The sequence below is a fragment of the Symphodus melops genome, assembly GCF_947650265.1.
Source record: "Symphodus melops genome assembly, chromosome: 7".
NCBI classification, from domain to species: domain Eukaryota; kingdom Metazoa; phylum Chordata; class Actinopteri; order Labriformes; family Labridae; genus Symphodus; species Symphodus melops.
Window position 1 is genome coordinate 15,766,577 of NC_136697.1, and position 26,948 is coordinate 15,793,524.

General features: G+C 40.5%; 1 protein-coding gene across 2 annotated transcripts in view; it reads right to left on the minus strand.

The window, feature by feature from the left end:
• Window positions 1–8,332: 8,332 nt before the first annotated feature.
• ephb1 (EPH receptor B1) overlaps window positions 8,333–26,948 on the minus strand; it is a 147,531-nt gene continuing 128,915 nt past the window's right edge. For both annotated transcript variants that reach the window (XM_079349214.1, XM_079349213.1), the window contains exons 13-17: window positions 17,528–17,677; window positions 14,415–14,608; window positions 13,281–13,436; window positions 10,981–12,438; window positions 8,333–8,781 (exon numbers count right to left, since the gene is read on the minus strand). In XM_079349214.1, the coding sequence (XP_079205340.1) occupies window positions 12,330–12,438; window positions 13,281–13,436; window positions 14,415–14,608; window positions 17,528–17,677 (609 nt within the window). In that variant the 3' untranslated portion in view covers window positions 8,333–8,781; window positions 10,981–12,329. The remainder of the gene's footprint in view (window positions 8,782–10,980; window positions 12,439–13,280; window positions 13,437–14,414; window positions 14,609–17,527; window positions 17,678–26,948) is intronic.

Here is a 26,948-nt window from a genome sequence, read left to right on the forward strand (position 1 = left end):
CTAAGATTATTAAATAAATAAACTAAAAATAACAACAGCGATGAGATGTCTTCAACTGTGTTGTCAGTGGTGAACGTGTGTGTGTGTGTGTGTGTGTGTGTGTGTGTGTGTGTGTATGTGAGAGCATCCCGTGTGATGTGAGGTGAAGAAGAGTGCAATAACATTAAAAACAAAATAAAAGAAATGGTGCAGGTGTTGCCCTGGTGAAGACAGAAAGAGAGAGTAAGTGGCACAAGGAGCTGGCTTTTGTATCCTGGGAGGAGCAATGGGCCCAGACGCATCAAATCTAGCAGGATGTGACATCAATATCTCGGCACCTCGAAGAAAAGACATGAACATGCAGTACACCAGCGCTCTTGGAAAGGGCTGTCACACTAGGGACTTAGGTTAAACGTAGCGGCAGCATGCGCCAGTTTAACTGTGGCAGACATTATGGGCTCACGATACACATTGAAGTAGAGATCACCATTGGAACCCTTCAAAACACATAATCAGAAGCACCAATGAAAAGTCAGAGTCTGAAGTTATTGATGTACTGTATGTTGGCTGTGGGTGCAAAGCACATGCATACGTGGGGTTTTTTTATGTACTGGACACAGCTACGTGCATTCATCAGGTAATAGCACTGACGGTGAGAATAAATTGTATCCATTAACTTCTACTTTTCTATCAAAATGATGCCATAGCATAAAAGACTGGGGGAGGTCAAAGTGAAATGCGTCTGTTGGAATGTCAAAGAGAATGAGAGTGACTCTTAGAGGTGACTCAGATGGCTGCCTGTCTGTTGCAATTACACAAACCAGGACTGTGTGTCTGTTTTGGCTGTTAGCGTACGCTGAGGCCGTTGTGTCCCTCTCCACTGTCTTTAACAACCGATCGACTCTCCCCTGAGAGCCACTTAGTCTGTCCTCCATCCAGCCTCTTGAGTTACAGCGCAGCAACACACACACACACGCACACACATGCTCCCATCAGAGGAGCCGCCATCTGGACACACATTCATACACAAACAGGCGCACACAGAAACTCCAGCATAGTCACAAACACACATGGAAACACTCAGAACTAAACCCCTTATATGTGCTGTTAGAACATCACAACATTTACAGCACTCTATTGACCCAACGAGGTCAGAGACAGAATCTCAGTGTTCCTGCAGCCATGAGACGTGAATCATTTTCAGTTGCTAACTCTTCACAAAAACCACAGCAATCGGCGGATTCTAGTGGCCTTCGTTAAGTGAAGTGAGTTAAAATGGTAGGGCTGTTTTTCCGTCATACACCTGTTGTTTTTTACCTCTTAGACGGTTTTTGTTACATAGTAGGGATGCAGTTAGATATATTACTCTTTATAAGATTGCCATGGGAAATGTCTTTTAAATAACAAGAGAAGACACTACTTCTTTTGTAGAGAGAGAATCGCTTCATATTCTTGATATTTTTGTGCGTTTTGAAGCTTTGATTAACATTTGTTCTGCTCTCTTATATGCTTGGGTAGTAGATTTTAGCCTGAACAATGAAAACAGATCTTCATATGTTCCTAGAGACCGTATAAAGAAAAGTAGAAATGATGTCTTGAACAACACACAAAGGCACACAAATCTCATTTAATCTCAGTTTCTGCGTTGTAACTTTGTCAATAGGTTTCAAAGTTTTGACTTCACATTGATTTGTGTTCAGAGAATAATGTCCTACTGCATAACACTGTGAAAAGATATTCCGATTGTTTGATCATGTTTTTGAATATTCATTCTGCCTTTTTTAATGTTGATACTTGACTGTTGAAGTTAAAAAAAAAAAAAAAGAGATGGGGCATTTCATGCCCAGCTGGAGCTTGATTCATGGTCAGCACCTTTACCCCTATTGGTTGTAAACCTGTTTCCACTGATGAAATCAAACTGTTTTACATTACAGTTTTTCTCTGACATTCCTTTCTGGGAACCCTTGGAAGTCCCATTACCTTAAGTACTGCTGTGAAGCACTTTTTGGAGTTTTTCCTTTTACTTGCATATTTTATTGAGCATTTCAGCCAATCAGAACTGAAGACTGAAAGTATACATTTTATGTATTCGTTAGTCAGAAGCCCACACAGAGGCGAGCCATAAAACTGAATGTGCTGTATATTCCCTATGGAGCTCTGCAACTGCCAAATAACAGAGTCCCATAAAGTATGAGTGTGCAGTGTATCTTTCCTCACCAAGTATGAATACCATTATACCGGCTGAAGTGCATCTATGGAACGTAGCTCTCAATGCTACAAGCATCTGTTACGATGGCAGCTGCTGGTTAAGAGCAGTAATGACGGCCATTAACCAATGTTTCACTGCTCTAAATAATTTTGCTCCACATGCATCCTTCTGTGACGCTCAGCTTTAAAAGACCAGGCATGGAGAAGTTGCAGAAGGTTTTTTTTATTTTTTATGAATTATGTATCATGCAGCCTAGGAAGATTTTAATTAATATTTTGCAGTCGGTGTGCTTTGTAGAAATTATGTTGAAGTGTACATGTCCTTCTTCACATTAAAGACTGAAGGCAAACTGGTGGGGAAATTTACATACTTTACATCCCAACCCCTCATTAGAAAGAGGTCAGCTTTGTCTGTTGTCATCTGCTCCCTTGCTTCCCCTTATGAGGGTGGTTTTGTGAAGGGCATTTATAGATTTGTCTACGTAAGAACAACACGATGACTCTTGCACTTACCAAGAGTAAAGACATCAGAGGACCCTTCAATAATAAAAGAATATGGCAGGCTTTCCACTTTCATTTCGAGGGTTAGATGTGATAAAACACAGTGACATGTCTCTCAACACATCAGGGAAGGAGACAAAAGGAGGGAAAGCTTGTAGCTTCTGGCATGGCATGCTGTGTGCACAGCTACAGCAAGAAACATGGAGGGATGTCAGTCCATCAGATGTGCTTTGGCAGCCAAGGTTGTGAGTTATGAAGTTGATATTAGAGAGAAGGGAGCAATGAGTGGGAAGAGTATGACCTTCATCACTCACTATCTATTCTTTCCCCCTCTATCCCCCCCCCCCCCCCCCCCCCCCCCCGTTCCGCAAGCCGTGAAGCAAAGAAGCCCTTTTGTGTGAACTCTCTAATTAGGAAGACCTTGACGTGTGGATCTCATCCATTGTTCCTCTTCATTTTGGTGGGAAAATATTTCATTGATTTTTTTTGCAGCAATCGAAGGCGGGCCGAGCTGAGAGGGGCTCTGTGCGGGATTAGACTCTGCGGGGGGTTCCTGGCATGGGTGGGGGAGCTCATGAGGAGGTGTGTATGTGTGTGTTGTTAGAGGTAAAGTCCCTCTTCATAACCCCTACCTATTCTCACCCTCTGAAAGAACCAATTACATCTGTGATCCACAAGCCACCATAACTCACCTCTTCCTCCAGCTCACAGAGTTCACTACCTGCCAGTGGTTTGCCGTCAGGGCCAGCAAGGCTTTCTCTGCTGGCCTAAACACAGTCAGAATCAAAAACTATTTCAGTATTTTTTTTGTCCATTAATATTTTATGTTTTGTCAGAATTATGCCTCAAAGTTTATATTAGCTCCATAGTAACTCATACTTCCAGTAAAGCTTTAATCCAATCAGATTTCCTCCCCGTGTTGCTTCCAGGTCAAACATCTGCTCAGAGTCCTTGAGAGTTTCAAATGAATCCCTCTGCAGATAGCGTCAACGGGGACAACATTTATACTCCTTGATCAATCAGAATGTGGGTTTAACACGTTGCGTGGAGTCTTTGACAATCAAGAGCCTTCAAACTAGCCTTGCAGAATTTAATGCAGCTGGATTGGTTAGTGGGTTAATGTTGGTGAAACTAGCTACCTATACATTTTTGGAAGAGAAGTTAAAGTTCAGTGATTGTGATGAAGTATATTTGGCTCAGTTTTTTATATATATATATATATATATATATATATATATATATATATATATATATATGCATGGCTGAAAGAGAAGAAATGGATTTGGTGGCACATCCAGGGACTTCTGCAAGCTCCCTCCACCTGTGCCAGCTAGCTATAATTTCAATTCATAATATGGCCCAAAGATCTCTGGTTTGTTTTCACCAGGATTTTTTTTTCTTTAATAGCTCATTAAATCATTAAAATGTGTTTGATAACCTTTCTTTACTAACACTGACAACCAGAGACAGAGCACAATAACATTGCTTATTAGCTTCATCAATTACTTTATTAATGTTCTCTCAAGCTTAATGAATGGAGGCTATTTTTCACAACATAACAATTGAAGTACTTTTCTCTTGTTTTTGTGTAATCTTTTTTTTCAAGAGTTGAATGACAATAACATTGACTATGTGGGGTTTACATTTTGTCACATATTCTGAGTTCATATACTGTCAAAACGAGGAGACTTTTCCCAGAGGAATTTGCAGCAATCACCCATTTCTGTCTCTTTCCTCCTCACTCTCTTCCTCCCGTCACTCCAGCCTGTCTCTAAATTACGCTTTACCCCTGCAGGTGCTGACGTCTCTGAAATGATTATTCCTACCACACAGAAGATTGCTTTTGGTAATTATATGTATCATAATTAAATTTGATGAACTCCTCCGAGACATAAAATCTCATTTGACCCAGGTGCTGGATTTCTCTTCCTAAACACAAAAGCAGAAAATGTCCTCCACTGTTAGGAGAGACGCACGCTAAATCTTGTAACTGACATCTTGATTAAGCAAAGCAGTATTTCCACATTTACCTGATCCACTGAGGTCCATCAATAACTTAATTACTGTGCGAGTTGAAATGCAAATTCTCCATTGTCACGGCAGAATGAATTGAGCAGGATTAGCTATGTCGTCCTGCCATGGCCCAAAGTGGCTTCTTCAGCAAGAAGCTGAAGGTCAATACCTGTTCATCCAGACCACACGTGGCTGAATGAGTCAGCAGGCTCCGCATGTGCCATAACATTGCTTTTAAAGCCAGACACACATATACTCTGCTACTTGATAAAAGTGTTTTTTTTTTCATAGAACATGTGCCCCTAAAAAGCTTTGCTGGATTGAATTCACAGCATGTTAATGATGTACCCTCAAAATGCCTTTAATTGGCTCAAATGCTGTTTTTCAATCCTGCTGTACATTCAGCTTCACCCCTTCTCCACTTTTTAAATGACATGGACATATACTTGACATTTTCCGAGATTTCTATTGTTCAAGGGTGTTTGCAAACAACTAAGCAAATATGAAATATTTATCTTACATATGTAAAATCTTTTTTACAGTATTATGTTCATACAAATTCTGCTGTCAGAAATAAAAGTCCCTCAGCATTGCACTTACTAAGTTTTTAGTCTTTTGTTTCAACTTATAAGGGCTTTTAGGGGCTTTAGTTTTTTCTTCACAAATAGTCTGATGAAAACAGGTGTCATATGGTGAAGAGTTACTAAAGCCCTTTGAGGCTAATTTGGGATTCAGGATTTCGTGCTATATTTGTTAAATTGACTTGGCTACAGATGCGTGACAAATTAAAGAAAAACCTTATTAAAGGAGTGGAGAGAAATAACAAATGCTCACTTCAAACAACCTGAGGGAGATCATAGATCGATGTGTAGGAAGCCATGATCACAAAACAATGAATTAAAAAAAGTAATTGTCTATCAAAGTTAGAAATCTAGGTTTATTGGAAACACGTAAGCTGCTCTGCTGAGCTTTTATTATTTCTTTTATCTTTGCACCAATTTATGATAGATGATGCAATTCAGGAAAACGTATCCACCGAGTGTTTGAATGTACAGACTTGGATTTCCGAAAGCGGTTTGTGCTGTAGGCTTTTGCTAAGCCCCAAAGATCACTGTAAATATGTAAACAAGTTGCTGACGCCCTGTAGCCAGCTAAAGCGCTAAGATTAGACTTAGTCCTCGGACAATCTCAGAGGGCAAACCATCCAGGCACTGGGAATCGAAACAAGTCCAGTCATGTTTTCTTTATTATGCTTAATGTCTTTGCCTTCAAATAATGCATGCACAAGGACGAGGATTTGATGATGCTCTTCCTCTTTCCCACCACAAGGACTTTCTCGCGCTCTCTCAATCTCTGAGTCATCATCTCTGTCCCACAGTTGTGAGTTCACTCTGTTCCTCTGCTGTCCTTCACTCAGTATTCACTCCAAGTTTTGTTCTCTCTCACTCTGATCTGCACGGCTGGATGGATTTCTTTTTCTCCAACTCTCCCCCTCTCTCTGCAGGAGTCTCCCGCTGTGCACCAATCCCTTCCTCGCAGGTGATTGCTCAGGGAATATTGATTAAGGCAAAGATTTGCTGCTGAGAAGTCACTTTTCAAACTTCCTATGACTTTAATGTGAATAAAAGTGAGCTGACTTCCCTCGTCAGTGATAAACACCCTGTTATGGATGGAGCACACTTTAAAGAGAACGCTGTCCATACTCATCTTCGTCTTCATCTCTGTGGCCCTCTGTCAGCCTCAATCTGTCATATCATATCTTTTTTCTCTGTGGCACAAATACACTCACAGCTTTCAAACCTACCGTGAACAAGTAGTGCCTGTTAAGGCGGCACATTCCTTCCACTACCTTTACTGGTCTAATTGCTCTGATTCAAGAGACAAACAGCTCCAATTAAGATAAAGGCTTAGAAGAAGGATAGAGACATTGTTAAGAACGTCTCCATATCAATGGTCATGATATTTATTCAGATATTATTAAAGCTCAACAAGTGCAATTACAGCATCCAAATGACCCTGAGCTGTCTAGTGAGCAACATAAAATCTCATGTGAAGCACTATGTGAGGGATTATTGTTGAAGCTGTAAATACAATATCCATAATTTAAAAATTGTAGTTCAACACTACCATGGCCTATTCATTATGGTTTTACACTTTTGTGTCTCAAATGTTTGTTAGCAAAGTTTCATACTTAATGCTAGCAAAACAAAAATGAAACAAAATGAACAAAAATGCTTGAGGTCAAATAGGATGTATCCCAATGGTTATCAGGTTCGTTCTTGAAATAATGAGGTGATTTAACTGAGCTCAACTTGTGAATGCATGTGTGTTTGTTTCTAGAAGAGATAGATTCCTTACACTCTCTCTCCGTTTACAACTATTCCAACTGTATTGTCTCTTTAATAAAGAATTTTCATTTTTTTTTATCAGTTGTCCTTTTCTGCACAGACAAGTTGGGAGTAAGTTCACCACACTGTGTTGATTTGTCTCTGGATTGGGTAAAGTGTGTTTACCTTATTCAAGTGAAGGATTGAACACCAGTACAACATTCGTCAAAACAGGCCAAAACAATAAAGGTGGAATTAACTTGAATAAATAAATGAAGGGTGAAACACAGAGTTGATATGTTAATGTAAATAGAGTAACATAATAACTTTTAGATATCTTGAATTGTCTTCCAGATATATTTTTTTGCTATTCTGTTGCACATGAGTAATCCAAGACCCTTTGAGATGACTGTTGGCAGTAGTTACAGGCCCATACTGCCATTATAACAGAGGTGAAAACAGACAAATCATTCAACCAGAGACTGGGGCAATCTGGTGTTAAGTTACTCTATATCATCACCATGTCAAGACACTTGTATAAATAGCGGCACTTTCACCATTTCTTCAGTGACGTCACTGCACAAGTCCATACAAACGGACAACGTGAGGAGTGACATATTTTATGTAATGTACCTTATTTAAAAAAAAAAAAAACCCAAACAAACAAGAAATGTAACTCTTTAGTGACTGTTAATGGAACTGTTAAATCTGTCAGTGTGGCTCTTCCCTTACAATGCTAATACAATATAAAGTATGACTATTATCAATCACTTGAAGTAATCAGACAGCTATGGGGGAAAGCTTTGTGTTGGGCAAATTCCTCTTTTATGTCCACTCCCTAACCTTATCATTATGGCAGCATGATTTCCAGTGTGAACTGATCCAAAAGTCTCCTACAGTACAACTGGAATTCATAAAAAACGGCATGTTTATTTGTTATAGTGTGGAGTGTGTGTTTGAGAAGAAGATACGAGTTAAGAGAGGAGGATCATTTCCGATAGTTTGTCAAAATATTGTCACTGGTCTTTGGGAGCCGTTTTTTTTTTGGGTGTGCGTGTAATCCGAGTGACGGCTCGTTTATTAGTGGCTGATGGCTTTTAACACTTGCTGTCAGCCAGGCCGCCAGTGACAAAAAGCTGTTTATTCCTCTTAGCCATTATGAAACCAAGCATTAGCTGCCACACTCCCGCACAGCACTGACAGTAGTGTTACTGGATAATAACCCTTTCTCTCCGCTTTCTTGACTCACCATTAATGAAAACAGGATTATCACCCATTGAGTCACAGACCATAAAGTGATTGACTTGTTTTCCAAGGCGTTTATTGAGTGCATTTTAGTACAATAGTTCTCAGAAAGTTACAGCTTACAAACTCTTGACACGTACTTGTCACAATTTACAAGTGGTAGCTATACAGAAACAAACAAAATAAGAAAAGAAAGCGATCGCGCTCGAACGTACCTGTGCACACCAAGTAAATGTCTGTACACATAAATGTGCCTGCTTTGCACACAAACGCATACATTCACTCTCTTTCACACAGACACATAGGAACAACTTATGACTTGTGCACATATTCAGCTCCATCATCCACTGAGTACCGTAGAAGGTTTTTTCGACACATTTCACCTGGTCTTCTGCGCCACTGGCCGCCCACAGTAGTTCTCCTTAAGCATTCACAGTGCGTGCATGTGAGAACATGAAGTCTTGTGTGTTTTCCATTTTATATGTGTGTAAATCTTCCAGTTCATAGTCTGAAACAGAAGAAAAAGACAGGATGGAGGGATTTAACGAGTGTGGTTTTGTAGAGTGTCATTTCTTCCAGGCGAACACGACTGTTCTAACCTATAAATGACAGGCATGAAATCAGTAAGTAAAAGAATCGTTGGTACCTTCTCCGACAGTTACAGCACCATGAAACATTTAACAGGCTCTGTTCTCATGTTTTGTATCAGTGTGATGAATGGCTTCCATTTGAAACGGCTTTCAGACAAGGCTACCAAACCGCCTCTCCATATATCATGCTGGAGTGTCATTACAGTCAGATATTTAGAAAGACAAACGGAGTAAATGGAGGAAAAATTCATTGCATAATGAATACATTCTATCACCTAATTTACAAGCTATTGGGTTATAAAGCAAATACACCAGACAGAGCATGGAGGACTAATTCATTCAAATTGAATCTGTAGTTCAGCAAAAAGGATTTATGCTATTAAGGACATTGGATTGAAACAAAGATGTTTTCCTCAAGGTAAACCTATTGCTTGAGTAGTTTTTGTCAGTTACTAAATAAACTAAACAAATCATACATGGGAAGAAATGTTGCCACTCAAACCCCAATGCAGAGTGAAAGGTACTGAGTCACTTAGATGATTTTCTAAGTGTCCCTATTTTATGCCACCTCTTTACTGAATCTGCACTTTGATGTTAACTGACCTTCTGCTGGGTTTACAATGTTTGTCCAAGAAGCTTTTTTGTTAGTCTAGCTGAACATATGTTGGAGTCTAATGCAGCAAGTCCCTTACAAATAACTTCCTGTTTAGTGAATAATGCTTGCCATTGCAACAGTGTTACACTAAGAGTAAAGAGCTTTGAAATACAGAAAAGTCAAGGTCCTCCCTTCCTCTTTCCATCACACATGCCCACACTATGCTATGTGTCTGCACACTTTCTCTTTATTAAGCATCAGACTGGAAACCAGACGCAAATAGAACATAATTGAGGCTTCCACAGTGTGTGTGTGTGTGTGTGTGTGTTCAGTTTTTGAAGGTCCCATCAGTCTCCCTCCCCGTGGCTGATCAGCTGCCTGTCAGATGTGGGTCCCAGTTGGTGTTTCCACCCTTGCCTGGGCCCACTGAAGCATGGAGTCAACCATTTCTCAGAAACCAGCCATGGCCGGGCCTGGCCCAGGATGGCTTGGTTACACCCAGGATGAATGAGCTGGAGATGTGCCAGGCAGTAGGAGAGAGGGCAGGACAGACTAAAGAGGAGGAGCTGGAGTGTGACTTAGTTATACTGTCCTTAATGGGCCTGCCATTATTTACTAATTTTGGATGCAAAGTGGTTGGAACTGTCGTCACTTGGGTCTTTTTGGTCACTGCTACAGCAAACAACTTCAAATTTAAAATTCAACAGCTGATGATAATTGTTTGTTTAATCAGAATCATATATATATATATATATATATATATATATATATATATATATATATATATATATATATAGTGGAATAGTTAAGTTGCTTTCAGTTTCTAAAAAGCAGTGCTTTACATCAACACTTGACAGTTGTTTTACAAATATAGCAATTAAGTGGGAGTAACATGAACAGCCATATAAACACCAGTCATCACCAAGCTGTGTTGAAGTTGTTGCTGCTTTGACTCAACCATAAAACCTCCCTTTTAAAACTTCCACTGAGAGTCCAGAACCATTCTCAGGGTATATTCCTGAGGTGTTTATTGCTTATTCACAGACAGGTATCCTCTGGCTATAATGTATACCTCCTGCAAAGAAATATTACGAAAATGCAAAATCTGTGGTTTATAGGTGATTTCCTGCAGAAAAGAGAGCTTGAAATATTTGCGCATCTGTGCTGTTATCTTTGGTTCAACAGCTTTTGCAGTCAAACTGTCTATTCGTATGGCATTAGCATATAGTGAGAACGTATGGATTTACTCAGCAGCTTAGCTTGGGATGGTTGGGCTTTTTAAGTCTGTGGGTTCATCGAACCAAAAAGCATCAGGCATCTTTTGGCAAACCCCAGCCCAGATGTTCATTCTCATAGTGAAGAGTATGTACAGTATGCTGAGTCACTCTGGTGCCTGATATGTTTTAAACCAGCAACAAATCTTGCTTTGCCTAAGATATCGGTGTCACCAATGAGGTAGACAGAGAGGGTTTTCCTGAAATTAAATCAATCTGTTTTCCCTGTGTGATAGGTGTGTACTTACCGTGGATCAGGGCCGGCCAAGTCGTGGAGCTTCTTCCCTCTCTGGATGGAGCTGAGAACTCCCAACACAAACAACAATAGAACGAAAAGACATAAAAAACATAAAACATATCTGTACAAGTAAGTGCTCACCAGCAATAGACAGCATGTGTACACCCACATTAAACAGGATCTCCAATAAATGGACAGTTTGTCAATTATTTAACTCCTACAGCTTTTTCATATATAGATCTACAATACCAATTCTTTGCCCACAATTCCCTTAACGCTTTTCTCTGGAAAAGTTTCAGTCGAGATTGTCCTTGTGATCCTTGAACTTGGAGACATAAAACCCAGCGTCTACAATTCAGTCTTCCACAGAGAATCAGGGCATTGCAGGAATCTACACATTGCATGTGTCTATCACAATCTAATCAACAAATATGTCTTTGCCAAAAATGCAAGCAGAGAGTTCTGTACATACATATTCATACATATCACCTTCAATATGAAGATTTATTATGAAAGATATAATTATATTTAGCAAGAGATAAACATATTTATATTCTCTGAATCTGGGTGGGGCTGGTTTAGAAGTCCTTTGGCAAGGCCTTCCACCCAGAACGCCACAGGTAGTATTAACGTTAAAATACAAGTGGGCGGCATCTTGCTATAGTGACATAAACAAACAGATGGCAAAAGACAAAAAATAGAACTCGCTCTGATTTTTTAACCGGTCCATTTACAATACATCTCTTGAAATTATTCAAACAAGCAAAGGATGGAGTGTAAGTTAAAAATGGTGCTCCACTGTACATCCCTGTATTTCTCTCCCACTAATTAATCCTACTAATAATTGCTTCTCATTCTTCTGGGACATATTTCTGGCCAAGTCAAGGCATCTTCATTGCACACTCTGACGACAGTAAAATCACAGGTCACATGTTGTTTTGAAATGTCTCACACTGCTGTTTACAATTTGAAAATCCTCTTTTCCAAATGATATACCAAACAGTCTGAAATGTGAGAGATTCCCTGTGTGGGTGTTTGATTGCTGAAGTCATTTTGGTTTGCAATGACGTGAATGGCAGTCTATAACAGCAGCAGCTGATCACTGTCTTCCTTTTGTGAAGAAATGGAGAAACAGCATCAAGTCTGGACCCTGAACTCCTAAAGTGGATTGTATGAAGTGTGATAGCTTTTAACCATGTGGAAGTGTTGACCCTGGTCTCCTGTTGCCATGGGAGTGGATTAAATTAAGACAATAGTCTCGACCCTGGCGCGTTCCGATGGATCGGGGGTCATTCGAGGGCTGCCATTGGTGATGGTCCCGCGAATGCTGCCCGTTCCATGGTACAGCGCCCCCTGTAGTCATGCCATAGTGGTAGGGGACTGGCTCATCTGGACCCTCATAGACTGGATGTTACTGAGAATCTTCTTCTGGTGGCCTGCCAGGGTCACTCCTATTCTCAACAAGTCCCTAAAGGGAAAGAAGCAGCAAGAAAGAAGATTGAAAAGAGAGAGCTTATTTTCAGGCATTTACAGATGAAAGGATTCCCATGTTATTGTAGATGCAATGGATCATCAGAGTAAAAAAAAAAGAAAAATAATGGCTAAAATTTTCCAGTGCATGTACTGATCTAACATTATCATATATGAAAGTATATTACAGGATGGAAAGCTTGTGGCAACGAACAGATGCATTTACAAAAATTAATTCCATCACTTGAGAGAGGACTTGCTAATGCATGTTGCTTTGCATTGCAAAGAGACTGCATAAATGTGACCAAGCCCCAAGCATTCATTTTTAATAAAAATGTTAGGGTGATTTTACATTTTCACATAAATTTGTAGACCAAGCAACATTGTTAATTAAAATAAATGAAGTGCAATGTTTGTGTCTATTGGCACGACAAGTGCTGCGAGAATTGCTGTCACGACCCATGCTTCAAATATTCTACATAAACAGCAAGAAAATAATGCCTCTTAAAATATGTTTTTAAAAGAATTTACATGAGTAATCATTTTGGAAAATTGTTCCCAGATAATCCTTAATTATTGGATAGCATTCATAATCTTGAAGAGCACAGATGGAACTATTCTTAGCACAGTGACTATGTTGTTTTATATAATCACAAGTTATATTTTCATGTATGATCTATACAGGAATTACTGTCATGCAATCATTCAAAGACTTGAATCACCGGGCGTATTCAGGCTGAAAATACATGCACTTGACTATGAGTAATTTTCTACAAGTATGCACATCAAGTGCCATATGGGTTTGGAACTCTTCATTTGCACTCAAGCAGGTGAACTCACTCTGAGGTCATTTGAGCCACCAGCTGCAGCGAGGTAAAGCCTGAGTTGAGGAAATTGTCTCTGTACTGGCTCATCTTAATGGCGGCGAGCCAGTCCTCCACTGAACTGAAGGTGTTGAAGTCAGGTATGGATCTGTCCAGCAGTGGCTGAGAAGGCCTGCAGGAGAACAGAGAAGGCCGGGGGGTAAGAGGAGGTTTAGAGTACAGCTTTGATGCCATAATAAGAATCTATGTTAAGGACTTTGCAGGGTTGTGTGAGAGAATGTACGATTGAGAAGAAGTGTATTAGCGAATCTTTGCATGAGAGTGTTTTCATTGTTGGGTGGGCGGCATTTTGATCCAAAGAAGAAAGTGAAAAATTAAGATATTGCTCGTTACATGGCTAATACTATCCCTATAAGTGGTTCTCAAGCCAAGCTAAATAGAGGGGAAACCTTGAAGAGACGCTCAAAGGGACACAGGGCCTGACGTTCACCTTTCAACATGGCAGAAACCCAAAGAACACAGCCAATACAAGTGCCTTGAGGCCAACTTTCTGAATGACCCTCAGTGGCCTAGCCAAAGCCTAGAAATATGGATAGAAAATCTGTGAAGAAACCTTGAGCCCATAGTTCACAGACAGTGCACATCCGATCTGGCCGAGCTTGAGAGGATCCTCAAGAATTGATGGAAGAATTTATCCAAAACAAGTGTGTGCAGAACTGCCAAAATGGTACCAAGTGAGATTCAAAAGACATCGGTTTCAGTGAAGCTTCCACAAATACACCAATAAAGACTTTGAATGTGGATTTCTGAATAAATTCAATTTCCTTAAAAAACACATTTTTCTGTCTTGATTCAGGTGTACCAATAACTTACATAACAGTAAATGAATGTGGAAAAAGTACTCTAACCCTAACCCACATTCTTTAAAGTCAACATGGCTGGGAGATCTATGAGCCACAGGGAAGAAAAAAATAGCTAGAGAGGAAAAGTTCAGGTTTGATGCAATCAACAGTAATACATTCATGTTTATTTAGTGAGAGGACTAAGAGTAAGCATGTTTGGCTTGGCTAGTTTATGCTGATTGCCAGTGGAAACACAGATAAAATCACACTTGTGTGTACTGAGCTTTTGAAATGTTGTTGTTACTCACACTGCTGGGATGTTGGCTACAGCTTTGAGGCTGGTGGGGTTACGGATCATCTTGTCCAGGGTGCTGACTATGTCTGTGAAGCGAGGTCGTACATTGCGGTCCTTCTGCCAACAGTCCAGCATGAGCTGGTGCAGGGCACTGGGGCAGTCCATAGGCGGTGGCAGACGGTAGTCCTGTTCAATGGCATTAATAACCTACAGGAGAAAAAAAAGGTGGGGGAGGGAAAACACTGGTTGTTATGTATTATGACATGATATTAACTGTTAATAATATATTGATACACAAAACATGTCTGTCCAAGGGTTGACCAGGAGTGGGATAGGCCCCCTAAAGTCAGTCTAGGCATCCCAGATGTCACCTCATGCTCCTGAACTATGATTTGATATCTGCCCACATCAGAGGTGGGATTTGTGTTTAAATGATCTCATCAGGCTGTGTTGCAAAAGGCTGCTAGAAGCTTATCTGTCTTATCAATGTAACACATTTTCATTTTTGGAATTTAATAATCTGACATTTGGAGATTGATTGATGTTCTTTTTAAGCACTTAAAGAGTTAATCACAGATTTGTTTTTCTGTGTGAAAAGGACTAGCTGGTTGTCAATGAGCTACCAGGTAAAAAAAAAAAAAAATAATAATCATAATTGGATGGTTTGAGAGAATGATGATATGAATCTGTCCACTCTGTAATCCTGACACGCTCACCCCTGCATAAACAACATAACCCCCATCTCCCAACCCCCACCCTACACAGACACACTCCCTCTGGTCACTCGGGAGACAGACAGCGTTCAAGCTGATGTCACTCTTGCTCTTGAATCTAGCCAATCACATGTCACTCCTGGAGGACAAAGCGAGATAGGAGACGAAAAAGCTTGCAGAGGCAGTGACACTAAAGACAGAAGTCGCTGGAGGAAAGGGCAGATTGCATATAATTAAGAGAGTGAAGAACAGCCACTTGACACATGTCTCTTATAGGCTGCACAGGCTTTCCTGGATTTGTTGGAGAAAAGTTCCACGTAAAAGTTTCAAAAAGTCAGATAGAGGAGAGTGTTTTGTAAGAAATGGGAAGAAAAATGATGCAGATTTGGGTGACTTACAGGAGCAGAGCAACTCAATCACCATGCTTCACGAACCTCACATTCCTTATCGCTAACATTTTGGTCGCAATAACTATAAAACAAAGATATAAACTTACAAATTGTAAATCCTCTGCAGCTCTAAAGCAACTTTTTACACCACAGAAGACAAACCTTTTCCTAGATTGTTGCAACTGCACGTTGATGCACCTTTCTATCACCCATAATTCATATTCATACCATCTGTAGATAAAATCTGTTCTTGAACGTGCACTCTTGCAAGATAAAGGTTTGGTGTGAAATCCAGTATCAAAGTTTTGGGTCCAGACAGAAAGCCGGAAAAAAAAAAAAACTCTGGCCTGTGTCCCTTTGGAGAACCATGACAGGGTAGTTATTTAGCTAGGAACAGGTCAAATCGCCTCGCTCGACGGTGAACACACAGAGCCTGCTCATCCTCTGGTAACAGCCGCCGCCAACACAACTCTTCTGCACAGAAGTAGACTGGTGATTTCATCGACGGACTTTTCATGTTTACAATTGAGGCTTAATCAGGTCTGAGCAGTGAGCTTTAGAGAGTGTGTTTAGTTATTAATGTGAAACTGTGATAATATTTGCTTGTTATATGACCACTGCGTCTTGGGTTTTACAAGGGTAAAACCTATTTTGCTTTCTTTTTTTGGGCCGCCCTGTCCCGTGTGTTTTTCTCTGTGAACTCCAGCGTCATAACTGGGTAATAGCTTTATGATCAGGCAGACCAGTGTAAACACTGTTTTGCATTAATTCGGCCACTGGCTTCTGGTAGTAAAGTTACTCATTCCTGAGTTGTGGGAGAGTTTCAGACTGTGACCCAGCCTCCTCAGACGTGCACTGTTCCCTTTTGTAACACACACACACACTCACCTTTCGGTCAAAGCGGTGTTCCTCGGTTTATTAAATTCAGATTACTGTTAATTTGATAACTACATTTTACTTATAAAACCCCAACAAAAGATACTATCGTTAAAAAATAGAAGAAGCTCTGTTGGTTGCCAGCTCCTACCTGGAGGTAAGCGCAACTCAGCAGAATTTTTACAAATGGTGCAAAGAAGTGGTGTGAGTGTGTGGTTTTATCTTATCTTATCTTTTTGTGTGTGGTTTTGAGTGTCTATGTATGTGTGTGTGGACTGAACAGCCGGACATGCTGAGCAGTGCCAGTCCTCCTCTCTACATCAATCCCATCAGGCAGTGTTTGCTGCTGGCCCACTGAGGCAACATCTGCTGGGTTGGACGGTGGTCGTTCAGCAGGGTCCATAGAGGCCCAATGGCTGGCTAGTTGTCTCCCTAAAGGAGCTTAGGGAGAGAGACCTCATCATATGGGAGTATATCCAATGGATGTGATGCGTGTTTGTGTTGGTGCCTGTGTGTTTGTGGACCTCATCCAAACGGACATGGGGAACAAAGCAGAGCTCTCAGCAATCATTCATTGCTCTCCAAAGCCGACCAGGAAGGGAAAGGGATCATGTGACACTGTGTTTCCATAATAAGTCTGCTTTCAAAGTCAGAGTCAAGGACATCTTCAGCGATCATGCTGATAAAAAACGTGCAGCTTCGTTACAGCTTCCTCTCTTATCCTTGATTGTGTATCTACGGAGTGAAAAGACAGTAACCGTATCTACAGGGTTACCGTCAGGTTTATTCAGATACTAACTTATTTTTTAACAGTGTGGAAGTTGAGAAAAGTGACAACATTTCACCAAAATGTCTCTTTTTATGATCCTTCGTAAAAATGCTATAAAACGGGCTCTTGAGCGTCCAAGGAAACTGCTGCTTTCAGGGGAAAGGCTGAACTTCTGTGTCGAGGAGTGATGTACAACAATGAACACTTTTTTTCCCTCTCCCACCGGATAATCACCATCTGTCTGAAATACTCTAACAAAATTAAAGACATCACATTTGGAAAGTAATTTAACATTTCAAAATGGGTCTTAGTTTTTTTTTTTTCCAATTGATCGTATCTTTTGCCCTTGTTGTCTTTGACTTTTTTATGTAACACTTACATCCTGGTTGGACATGTCCCAGTAAGGCCTCTCTCCGAATGACATCACTTCCCACATGACGATCCCGTAACTCCACACGTCACTTGCTGAGGTGAACTTTCGATAAGCGATGGCCTCTGGAGCTGTCCACCTCACTGGAATTTTCCCACCCTGAAAAATATGGAGAAGGGAAGAAAAGGTGCGGACGGTGAAATCAGTTTATTCAATATTTCCATTCTATTGAATTGTAACACATTAAGTCGACGGTTATCTTCTATAATATATCTTAAAATTAAATGTCCCTTTCCATCTTTATTCCTTCATCCACCCCATGTATCAATCCTCCTGCAGACAAAACACATACAATGCTGCCTTTGTCTCAGCGGCAGCAGCAGCTCCCAACAGTGCTCGCCCTTCACACATCGACCAACATCACATTTAGCGTCTCGTCTCCCACAGCCCTGTTTGGATAAAGGAAGATAGGCCTAGGCTTCTGCTCGTACATCGAGCGTGTCTGCCTGTAATTGGGCTACCTGAGCCTGAGGCATGCCACGCGCCCTGTTGACTGAAATTGACAGCTGCTTGTTTAAAATTCCAAACGCACTCTCTCTCTCTCTCTCTCTCACTCTCACACTCACACACACATGCACGAGTACAGACACAGATGATTGTGTGTGCACAAACAGACACACGTGCATAAATCGCTTCCTCCACAGCACCTCCTCTTATTTCTGACTGGAACTCAGCACCAGTTTAATAATGCCAATTAACTGAACCTGTGCATTTGCAGATAAGGCGCTGTTGGAAACAAACCAAAACCCAGACACACACGTACACAGACCACCCTATTCACAGCTTGCTCTTTCAGAGAGAGGGACAGCATGGACTAAAGAGCAGGAAAATCAATGGTAAGTGTGGACAATGAGATGCAGAAAATAGTTCTTTTAAGGTGCTTTGAAACTACATTACTGTAAGTTGAGTGTTTTTTTCTGTATGCGTCTATGTACACTTATGTAGGTGTTACAGGTCAATGCTGTGTGTCACTGCGAAGGTGGAGAGGCTGAGCTCATTAATGAGCATCCCTCTAAGGTTTGACCTTTGAGCAGTTGCTGATCCAGAAAAGAGATTTAACATTTGACCCTTGAAGGGAGACTGCTGTCAGGACACTCTGCAAGATCCGAAGGAAAGGCTTTCATGGCTCTCAATAAGCATGCCAGAGAAAAAGGCATGAGGCATTGCAAGAAATGAGGCAATGGTGCAGTGAGTGACAGAGAGAAATCGCATGAACAAAAAAGAAATGCGCAGAGGAAGAGATCAATAGTGGAATAAAGGCTATCTAAGCCCCAGTGACTTCAATGCTTTTCTCATATCTCAGACTACTTCATATCTGAATCGTTTCATCTTAACTGAGACCGCGGGACACTTTTCTCTTGCACTTTCTTTTTCTGAGGGCAAAAAGGAGCTGCACAGAAACAAATATGTCTCTCCTTCAAGAATATAAAAATACTAACCCTCTACTTCTGCCTCAATCACTCTGTCCGGGAAATGCTTGGGGTCAATTATTTTGTTGAGATGAACATACATAAAATGAAAAAAAACCAAACAAAAACTAATAAATAAACAGAACAAAACAAGAAAAGAAAAAAAAAGCTGCTCTGAGCAAATGCTCCCTATTACAGCTTTGCTTTATCATTACTTACTTATTCCCCTCACTCGCTCTGTACATCTGGTTTCATGCCCCGGGACTCTGTTGGGATATGAGCTGAGTGTCGCTGAAATGGCCTGAGCAAAGACACAGGCTTCACAAGATGCTCCCTGTGCGCCTCTCCAATGAGACAGACTTTAGTAATAACATTTCCAAGGCTGGTGAGTCAGAGGCAGCTATGCAAACCCTTAGTAATTACTGCTGTGGGCCAGTGATAGCTCTGCCAAAATCCTGCTTTAATAACATGAAGTGCTGAACAGCTCAGGCATATACGGAAAAAACATAATAAAAAGCAGTGGAGCTTCTTTTTTTTGTAATTCAGTAAAAAGAGCGTTAACACCACAGGGAATGAGAAGTGTTGATGGGAATTAAAACAGACCTAATGTCAACACAAAAGCACGAGAGCTTTGTGAAGCCCTGAAGCACGAGGAGAGCTCTTTAGATACGGTTTACTGTGCTGGCTACTGAAAAAAGGAACAAGCTGCTTTTTGTTTGCCTTGAAGTGAAATATCAGCCCCTAAAAAGAATAACACATTGCTATTATCTCGGACAGTTGGCGCAGACTGTGTAGACAAGCCAGACTGTAGCGTAGCACTCCAGCAGCAGCGCTTCGAGGCCTTGAGTGGAGGCAATTGTAATGATATCAAGCGACACTTTGCAAAACTATATATATATACACACACACACACACACACACACATATATATAACAAAAATAAAATTTTAACATGTATTATTTGTCTGCCTCTGACAGACTTCTGGTTTGTGTTCATTTTGGTGACTTCAGTTGACAAAACAGTACGCCTTGTGTCTTTGCTGATCCTTACTGTACATGGGTGTAGGTTTCCCATTAAAAACCCTTCATAGCCTCCTTTCTGCAGTCAAACAAACACTCCACTCACTGTTAGATATTTTCCATGGATACTGCACATGAAGCTGTTCCACTTTCTTACGAAATATATACATACAATCTTTTTCCTGATGGTCTTATCAGCTCTTTCTGGGTCAAAAATAAGTCTATTTTGTTTAAAAACATATACATTAGGAGATGATAAGTCAAGTGTTGAAGCTTGGATCGGCCAAAGACTTGTTAGAGTTCAAATTGTGCTGGGGCATTCCAAAGTTTGGGAAACTGCCCTAAAACTTGGTAAATTCTGTCACTTAAATACTAACACATTGGATTTTTGTTCTCTTCCTGTGAAACCTCAAATCACACATGTGGACGACGCCAAAAGGCATTTTCAAACATCGCTTCCCATCCAGAACACGGCAAGAGCAGACACAGGAAGGTGCTGTCACCCCTTTGTCATAGGAATGATATTACAGCACATGACTGGCTCCACCTGGCTCACGTCCGTCTGTGACAGGTTGTGACCAGTTGTGACAGCCAGTTATGTGTCTGCCGTGTGATTGCAACAAAGCAGTGCTAGGAGTGTCAGGTTAGGAGGTAAGACTGGGAGACGAGTGTGTTTCTGTGACAGTTGGGCTGAAAGATGAAGGATAAACATGTGTTGGCCAGGTAATGCCTCTATTTACTGGTTTCTGTCTTGGTCCCTTGGCCCGACAATGTGTGTGTGTGTGTGCGTGAGAAGTCAGTGATACACATAGCAGGGATATGAAACACCTGTCATGCCTTTGAAGTGCACTGCAGATATGCCAGATACTTTCATGTAGACTGTCATTTAAAATGTTGTTGCAGAAAAAATGGGAAAACAGAAGCATGAATCTTGTCAAATTACAATCAAAGTTATCAATAAAAAAAAGTCAGGGAAAAACATACTGAAATTGCAATTAAGAAGAGTCCAATGTAAGTCTGTGTTTTTTTACTCCCTCCTCCATTCTATCTTCCACTTTTCTTTACTTCTCCAACTTCAGTAATCCATTTCCAAACAATGCACACTCAAATGGACATGAGCACATTTACTTTAGGCTGGGAAGAGTGCTCCATCAACATCCTTTTAATGAAATCTTCAGATCTGCCTTGGAAGCGTGCCCAAAATGAATGAGGAGGCGAGTGAGATAGAGATGGAGGAGGAGGAGGGCCCAGAGAGGAAGAGTGACATCGAGAGATGGGAGGAAAAATGAAAGAAAAAAGAGAGGGAGGGTTTGGTGATAGAGATGTTGGTTTCTCAGACACCCAGGAGAAAGAAAGTGGAAAGACAGACAGAGGTCTTTTACCACACAATGAAGTCTTGCAAAAGTTGAGTGAAGCGTTTGTTCAAGTTTGATTTTGTGTTGAACGCATTTCTCACAGTCTCACAGTGGGCCGGGAACTCTTTGAGGCATTTTGTTTTTCAGATTTGATTAACAAATGAATTCTTAAAACTTTTTCTATACTGCCTGGGAAGATTACAGAAGGGAAATAAAAAAGTACTTTATGCCCAGAATAGCCACAGATAACTAGTTTTGAAAAAAAAAAAAAAAAAAAAAAGAGATCCAGAAATATTCTAGAATTCTGATCCCATTTAAAAAATAACTCATCCATTCTGTTACTGAACTGTATTATAAATGAAAGCTCTACACAGAAGTATCCCATTCTATGTGTACTTTTCAATGCTTATACAAGACACTGACCTGGGTTTATGATTTCTTCACTGGATGTAGAGAGGTCATTATATATACAGAACATCTTATTACTTCAGGCGAATGTTGTTCCTTATGTTGTTAAAGCTACTGGCAGGCGAGTGTGAAGGCCATTTGAATGAAAAACAAACACACATGGTTATCTGGGGGAGTTTATAGGAATTGTCTGCTTTTGTTAACCAAACAGTATTGTGATGTGTTTACATATAGACTTTATTGTGAGTTCTGCTCGGTGCTCAAATTTAGTACAATAGTCACAGATGGGGAATCACTGTAAAATGATTCTGGCAAGCAAAACTATAGAATTAATCAAGGTGGACTGCTTCGGATGCTCGCTCCTTTTTGATGTGGTGGCCACTTATGAAGCCAAACCTACGTATGCCTGCCCCATATTCAGACTAATTTCCATTCTTGGATATTTTCTGCAGATAAATTTAGTGCAAGACTGAGCCAATTATACTCCACAATCTGAATACAATTATCCTGGAAACATCTTAATGCGTTTTGAATATGAAACCAAGAGATAAAAAACAAATTAGGTTAGGTTTAGGATTTTACTCCAATTATGAATGTGACTGAGGTCCAGATGCCCAGCGGCAGCACCTCCAGTTTGGCAGAACATCTTGGTGGTGATCCAGGTGGGGATGGATCTTGGTCCCTTTAATGGTGACATTTTTTTGTTTTACCTGTAATATGAAAAAAAAAAAAAAAAAAAAAAAAATGCTGCAAAGCGTGTCAATAATTTGCCTTATTGTTGTGTGAAACTGTCTATATGGTGTTGTGTGGACGAGGCATGAAATGTGTGTTTGATGTTAGAATATTTAAAATACAAGCAACCATAGCCACTTGCTGGACAAAAGAGATGCTTTTTAAATCAACATTTTTGCCAGATTTGTCTTTCTTACATGAAGTGTCAATACACGAAAACAAAACAGTTATTCTTTTTCAGTTTGTGTATCTATTCTTGTTTGGATTCTTGTATTCTCTTATTCTTGTTCAAATTGGCTGACGAGGTTGTTTACCTTGCTGTATGGTGTGATGTATGGATATCAATGTTAGATGTTAAGTAAATATTCATACGGTTTGCATACAGAAGTGATATATGAAGATATAATCCCTTTACTTTTCTTTATTTGCCTGGTCCGTATGGACATGTTCCCATTTTTCCGTCTTGTTTGCTCAGAGGCTCTGTCCCCTTAACTTTATTCAGTACATAAATATTTCAGTACAAGTTGAATAGACAAGCCAAAAAAAAGTGCATGGGCCTGAAGCCAGGGAGAGAGAGAGAGAGAGAGAGAGAGAGAGAGAGAGAGAGAGAGAGAGAGAGAGAGAGAGAGAGAGAGAGAGAGAGAGAGAGAGAGAGAGAGAGAGAGAGATAGGGGGAGAGGATGCAAATAGAAAACAGACAAATGACAGAAACAGCAGAGGGGTCCGCATTGTGTGAGCACTGGAGCGCAGCTGAGAGAATGTCACTCAGGTCACAGGGATTTGACGGATGAGCTTTGTTACTGGCTCTGTGTGACCTCGCCTTTCAACCCCTCTCAGCCTCAATGACACAAACAAACACACAAACTCACAGACACACATACAGTAAATATACATGAAGAAGCTCCTCGGGGACATACAATGTGTGTGTATAGAAAGACACATATGCATGCCCACCTATGCCTTCGTTCACCATCAGCTGGAGTCCACGCAAACATTTTTGAACCAAACCTGCCCTCCTCACTTAGACCTTGTGGTCATGAACTCACAGTGGGAAAGGCTAAAAGCACTAGTCAAAGCTGTTATAGACTTGACACTTTGTGTCATGCCAGATTTTAGAGACATATCCACATACAACCACCCACGAGTGCACTTTCTTACAGCCACTTGCTCTTAAATCTTTACCCCAACATTTGCATTACAGTAGAAATCTCATGGATGTAAGCTTTAATGTATTTGGCTTGGCCCATGGGGTTCAGCCATTGCAGCTGTTTATTGTTTATTGAGAAGCGATTGGAGAAAACAGTACATTTGATCTCCTGTGGACCATCTACTCTAATTTGATGGACGCAGCTTATTTTCCACAGGAATATCAACCTAACATACTCATGATAAGGCTTTTAAGACTATCAATTATTCAATGGCCATATATACTGTAGAGTCAGCATTAATGTGTTGACTCTTACCACAAAAGAAGGTGAATTAAAAGACATGTATTTAACTTTAAGTCCTTGAGACTATGACTTTGAACCTCAAGTGTCCAGACTGAGATTTCTGACTTTTACTCATGACCCTAAAGCACACGATAAACATATGGCATGTCATAACCTTACACAATGACATTTGAAAGTGGAGGGAAAACTCATTTAATATGTGAATAAAAAGACAGTGGCCCAAGTTCATTAGGTGTTCAAAAATGTCTCTGCTTTAAACCAACTTGCATTGGACTAGTTTTACCATGAGAACAAATGAAATTCAGAGATCCCTATCCCATCCCTTCCCTATCTGTGTTAGTGGGGCAAGTGGGATCTGATGAGATAGTAAAATGACAGCATTTAATTAAAATGTACTGACATTTATACTGTCAATGCCCGATGTAATTGCGCATTATCATTGACCATGTTGAAAGATAAAAAAAGTGCTTTTTACCAAATCCTACCATGGCTGCTATCCATCTCATCATCTTATGAGGTTTTGCTCTTCCATTGCATCAAAGTGTACTTCCTCTTCAGTCTGCGTGCTGTATAATAAAATGAGCCTCCTGAGTTTGCACCAAAGTATCGTCAAAACTCTCAGATAAAATGACCAAAACAGTCTCCAAAATGCTGAAGTGGCAAAAATGCAGAGAGGCATAGAATAGTTTTTATTTTTTTTTATTTGTTGGGCAAATATGTTAAGTAAATTGTGGTAAATAGTATTTTTGAAATCACAAACAGAACAGACATTTACGATCAGAATTTAGTAGAGGTCCACGGGTATTACTTAGCATAAAGGTATTTTGTGATTCACGTCTCCCATGGGATCGTGTGCATACATTTACCTCTCGAAACACACAACCATGTAAATGTAATCACTGACTACAAAATAAACACTGGCAAGCCACAGCTGTATTTACACACACAAGCACAGTCTTTAAAGTCTTTAAAATAATTAGCACACATCAGCTCAGCAAGAACAGTGCAGTGCGAGTATTGTCCTGTGAGCCTAATTAATCACGACTTTGGTGAGCAGCCAACAGAGAGGGAGGACAGCCCCCTTCTGTCTGAAACCTCCACAACATCGCTCCAGAGTGAACCCGCATCCAGGGTTAACGCAATTACCAGCATGTCCTCCCAACCATACATCCAGCATCACACCACAGGCACTGTAATTGGTGTGCCTCGAAATGCGGGTAAAATTTAGAAAAGCAGTAGAGGGAAAGAAGTGATTAATTTGCTGGAGGAGGAGGTCGATGGCGATGTAAATCACTACATGTCAGTGCAATTTAATTTCCTTGATTCCCTCGGCCTTGTCTGCAATGCAGGCCTTGCTCGCTGATTGGTTAGCGTCAGGTCATAGCTAAAGAAGTCATGGAGTGAAGGGCACTATGCATGGCTTAATTACAGCACAAGACCCTGCATGGGACCAGCGGACCTCTACTTCCCATCACGTTTGTTTGCATGTTTTCCTGAATACAGGGGATGAGGGAACAGGAGGACTGTGGTGTGTAGCTACATTAGCCAGGCCTTAGAATTTGTTATCTGAACACGTTAAACTGTATTTAAGAATGACAGAAAAGTGGACGTATCAGCCTCTCAGTACTTGCTTGGATATGAATAAAATAAATCTGTTTCTTTGGAGGAAGCAGAAATTGTTTTGGAACCTGAATATTTCATCTGCATAGTTAGGATAAGCACTCAGTATGAAGCGCGACCGACGTTTTGATGTGCTCTTTTTAAATCTCTCTCTCCCCAAAAAAAACCTATAAAAAACTCAATGGTTTAGTTTTTTACCAGTAAAACATTAAAACGTCAAATCTCACCAGCTCTATTGACTCTCTGGACGTTGCCCCTAAGAGACTTTGTTTACATTTAAGACAACATCAAAATGCACAATCTATAATCCAATCCCAACCTTTTACACTCTGTTGTATTAGCAAGCTCAGCGGCGACAACAGAGGTGCTGCTCCTCTTTGTTGCTACAGAAGACCAATTCAGCAAGGTTTAGCCGGAGGGGTCAAGGATACAACGCAAGCTAATCCTGCAAAGCAATTAGCCCTCAGCTACACCAATGTGAGGTCAAAGCTTCTCTGTCCACACCTGGGCTTACACCTCTTGTCAATCAGAAGCCTTAAATGCTTGTACACTTCATGCTGTGCATTTAAAATAGCAATAACTCTAGCAGAAGTTATTTTCTACCAAAGCTCAGCTACAAGGAAGGACATGAAATTGAAAAGAAATCCAGTGTTATGTATGATAGTTTTGTTTCTTCACCTATATTTAGATGAAATAGATTATTTTGAGAACTCTTTGTTCATACCTGTGTGCCAAAGACTCATAGGCTATTTGAATGCATGCTTTTGATCCAAAGTTTTGCATGAATTGAAGTACCTCTGAAACTGTTCCTAAAATAGGTCCTTTTTATAGCATAATATATTCACATTTATCTGTAATATATACAGTGCTACCACCATGCTGCACATTCTGAGTGTGTACAATGAATCATATTCAGAAAGATCCCCCAAGGCGATTTCATACAAGTGAAATCCTCCTCTCCCAGGTAAGAATGGCAGAAAAGGATGTGTCAGGCCACTAGAGACTGGTGACCCAAAACAAGAAGAGAAAAGGTAAAATGCAGGACATGTTGCAGTGAATGTTGAATGAAAAGGGTATGGCAGAAATATATGACAATTGGTTTATCCATAATATAAGTTTATTACACTCCTAAGGTCCCATCTTATGTAAAATATACTTCGCCATATGTTTCTAACACTGATATGTGTCCTGTAGCCTGTCTCCAAACCCCCCAATTATGAGAAAAGTCCATCCTCTCTCTCTTTTGCCTGCCCTACTTTTCAGGAAATGTGTGCACAAACAAGCCATTTTCAGATTTTCCTGTCATGACATCACAAAGGCCAATACCTCCTTCCGAAGGTGGGTGACACTCCGACAGCTAGGTATTCATCCTGCTA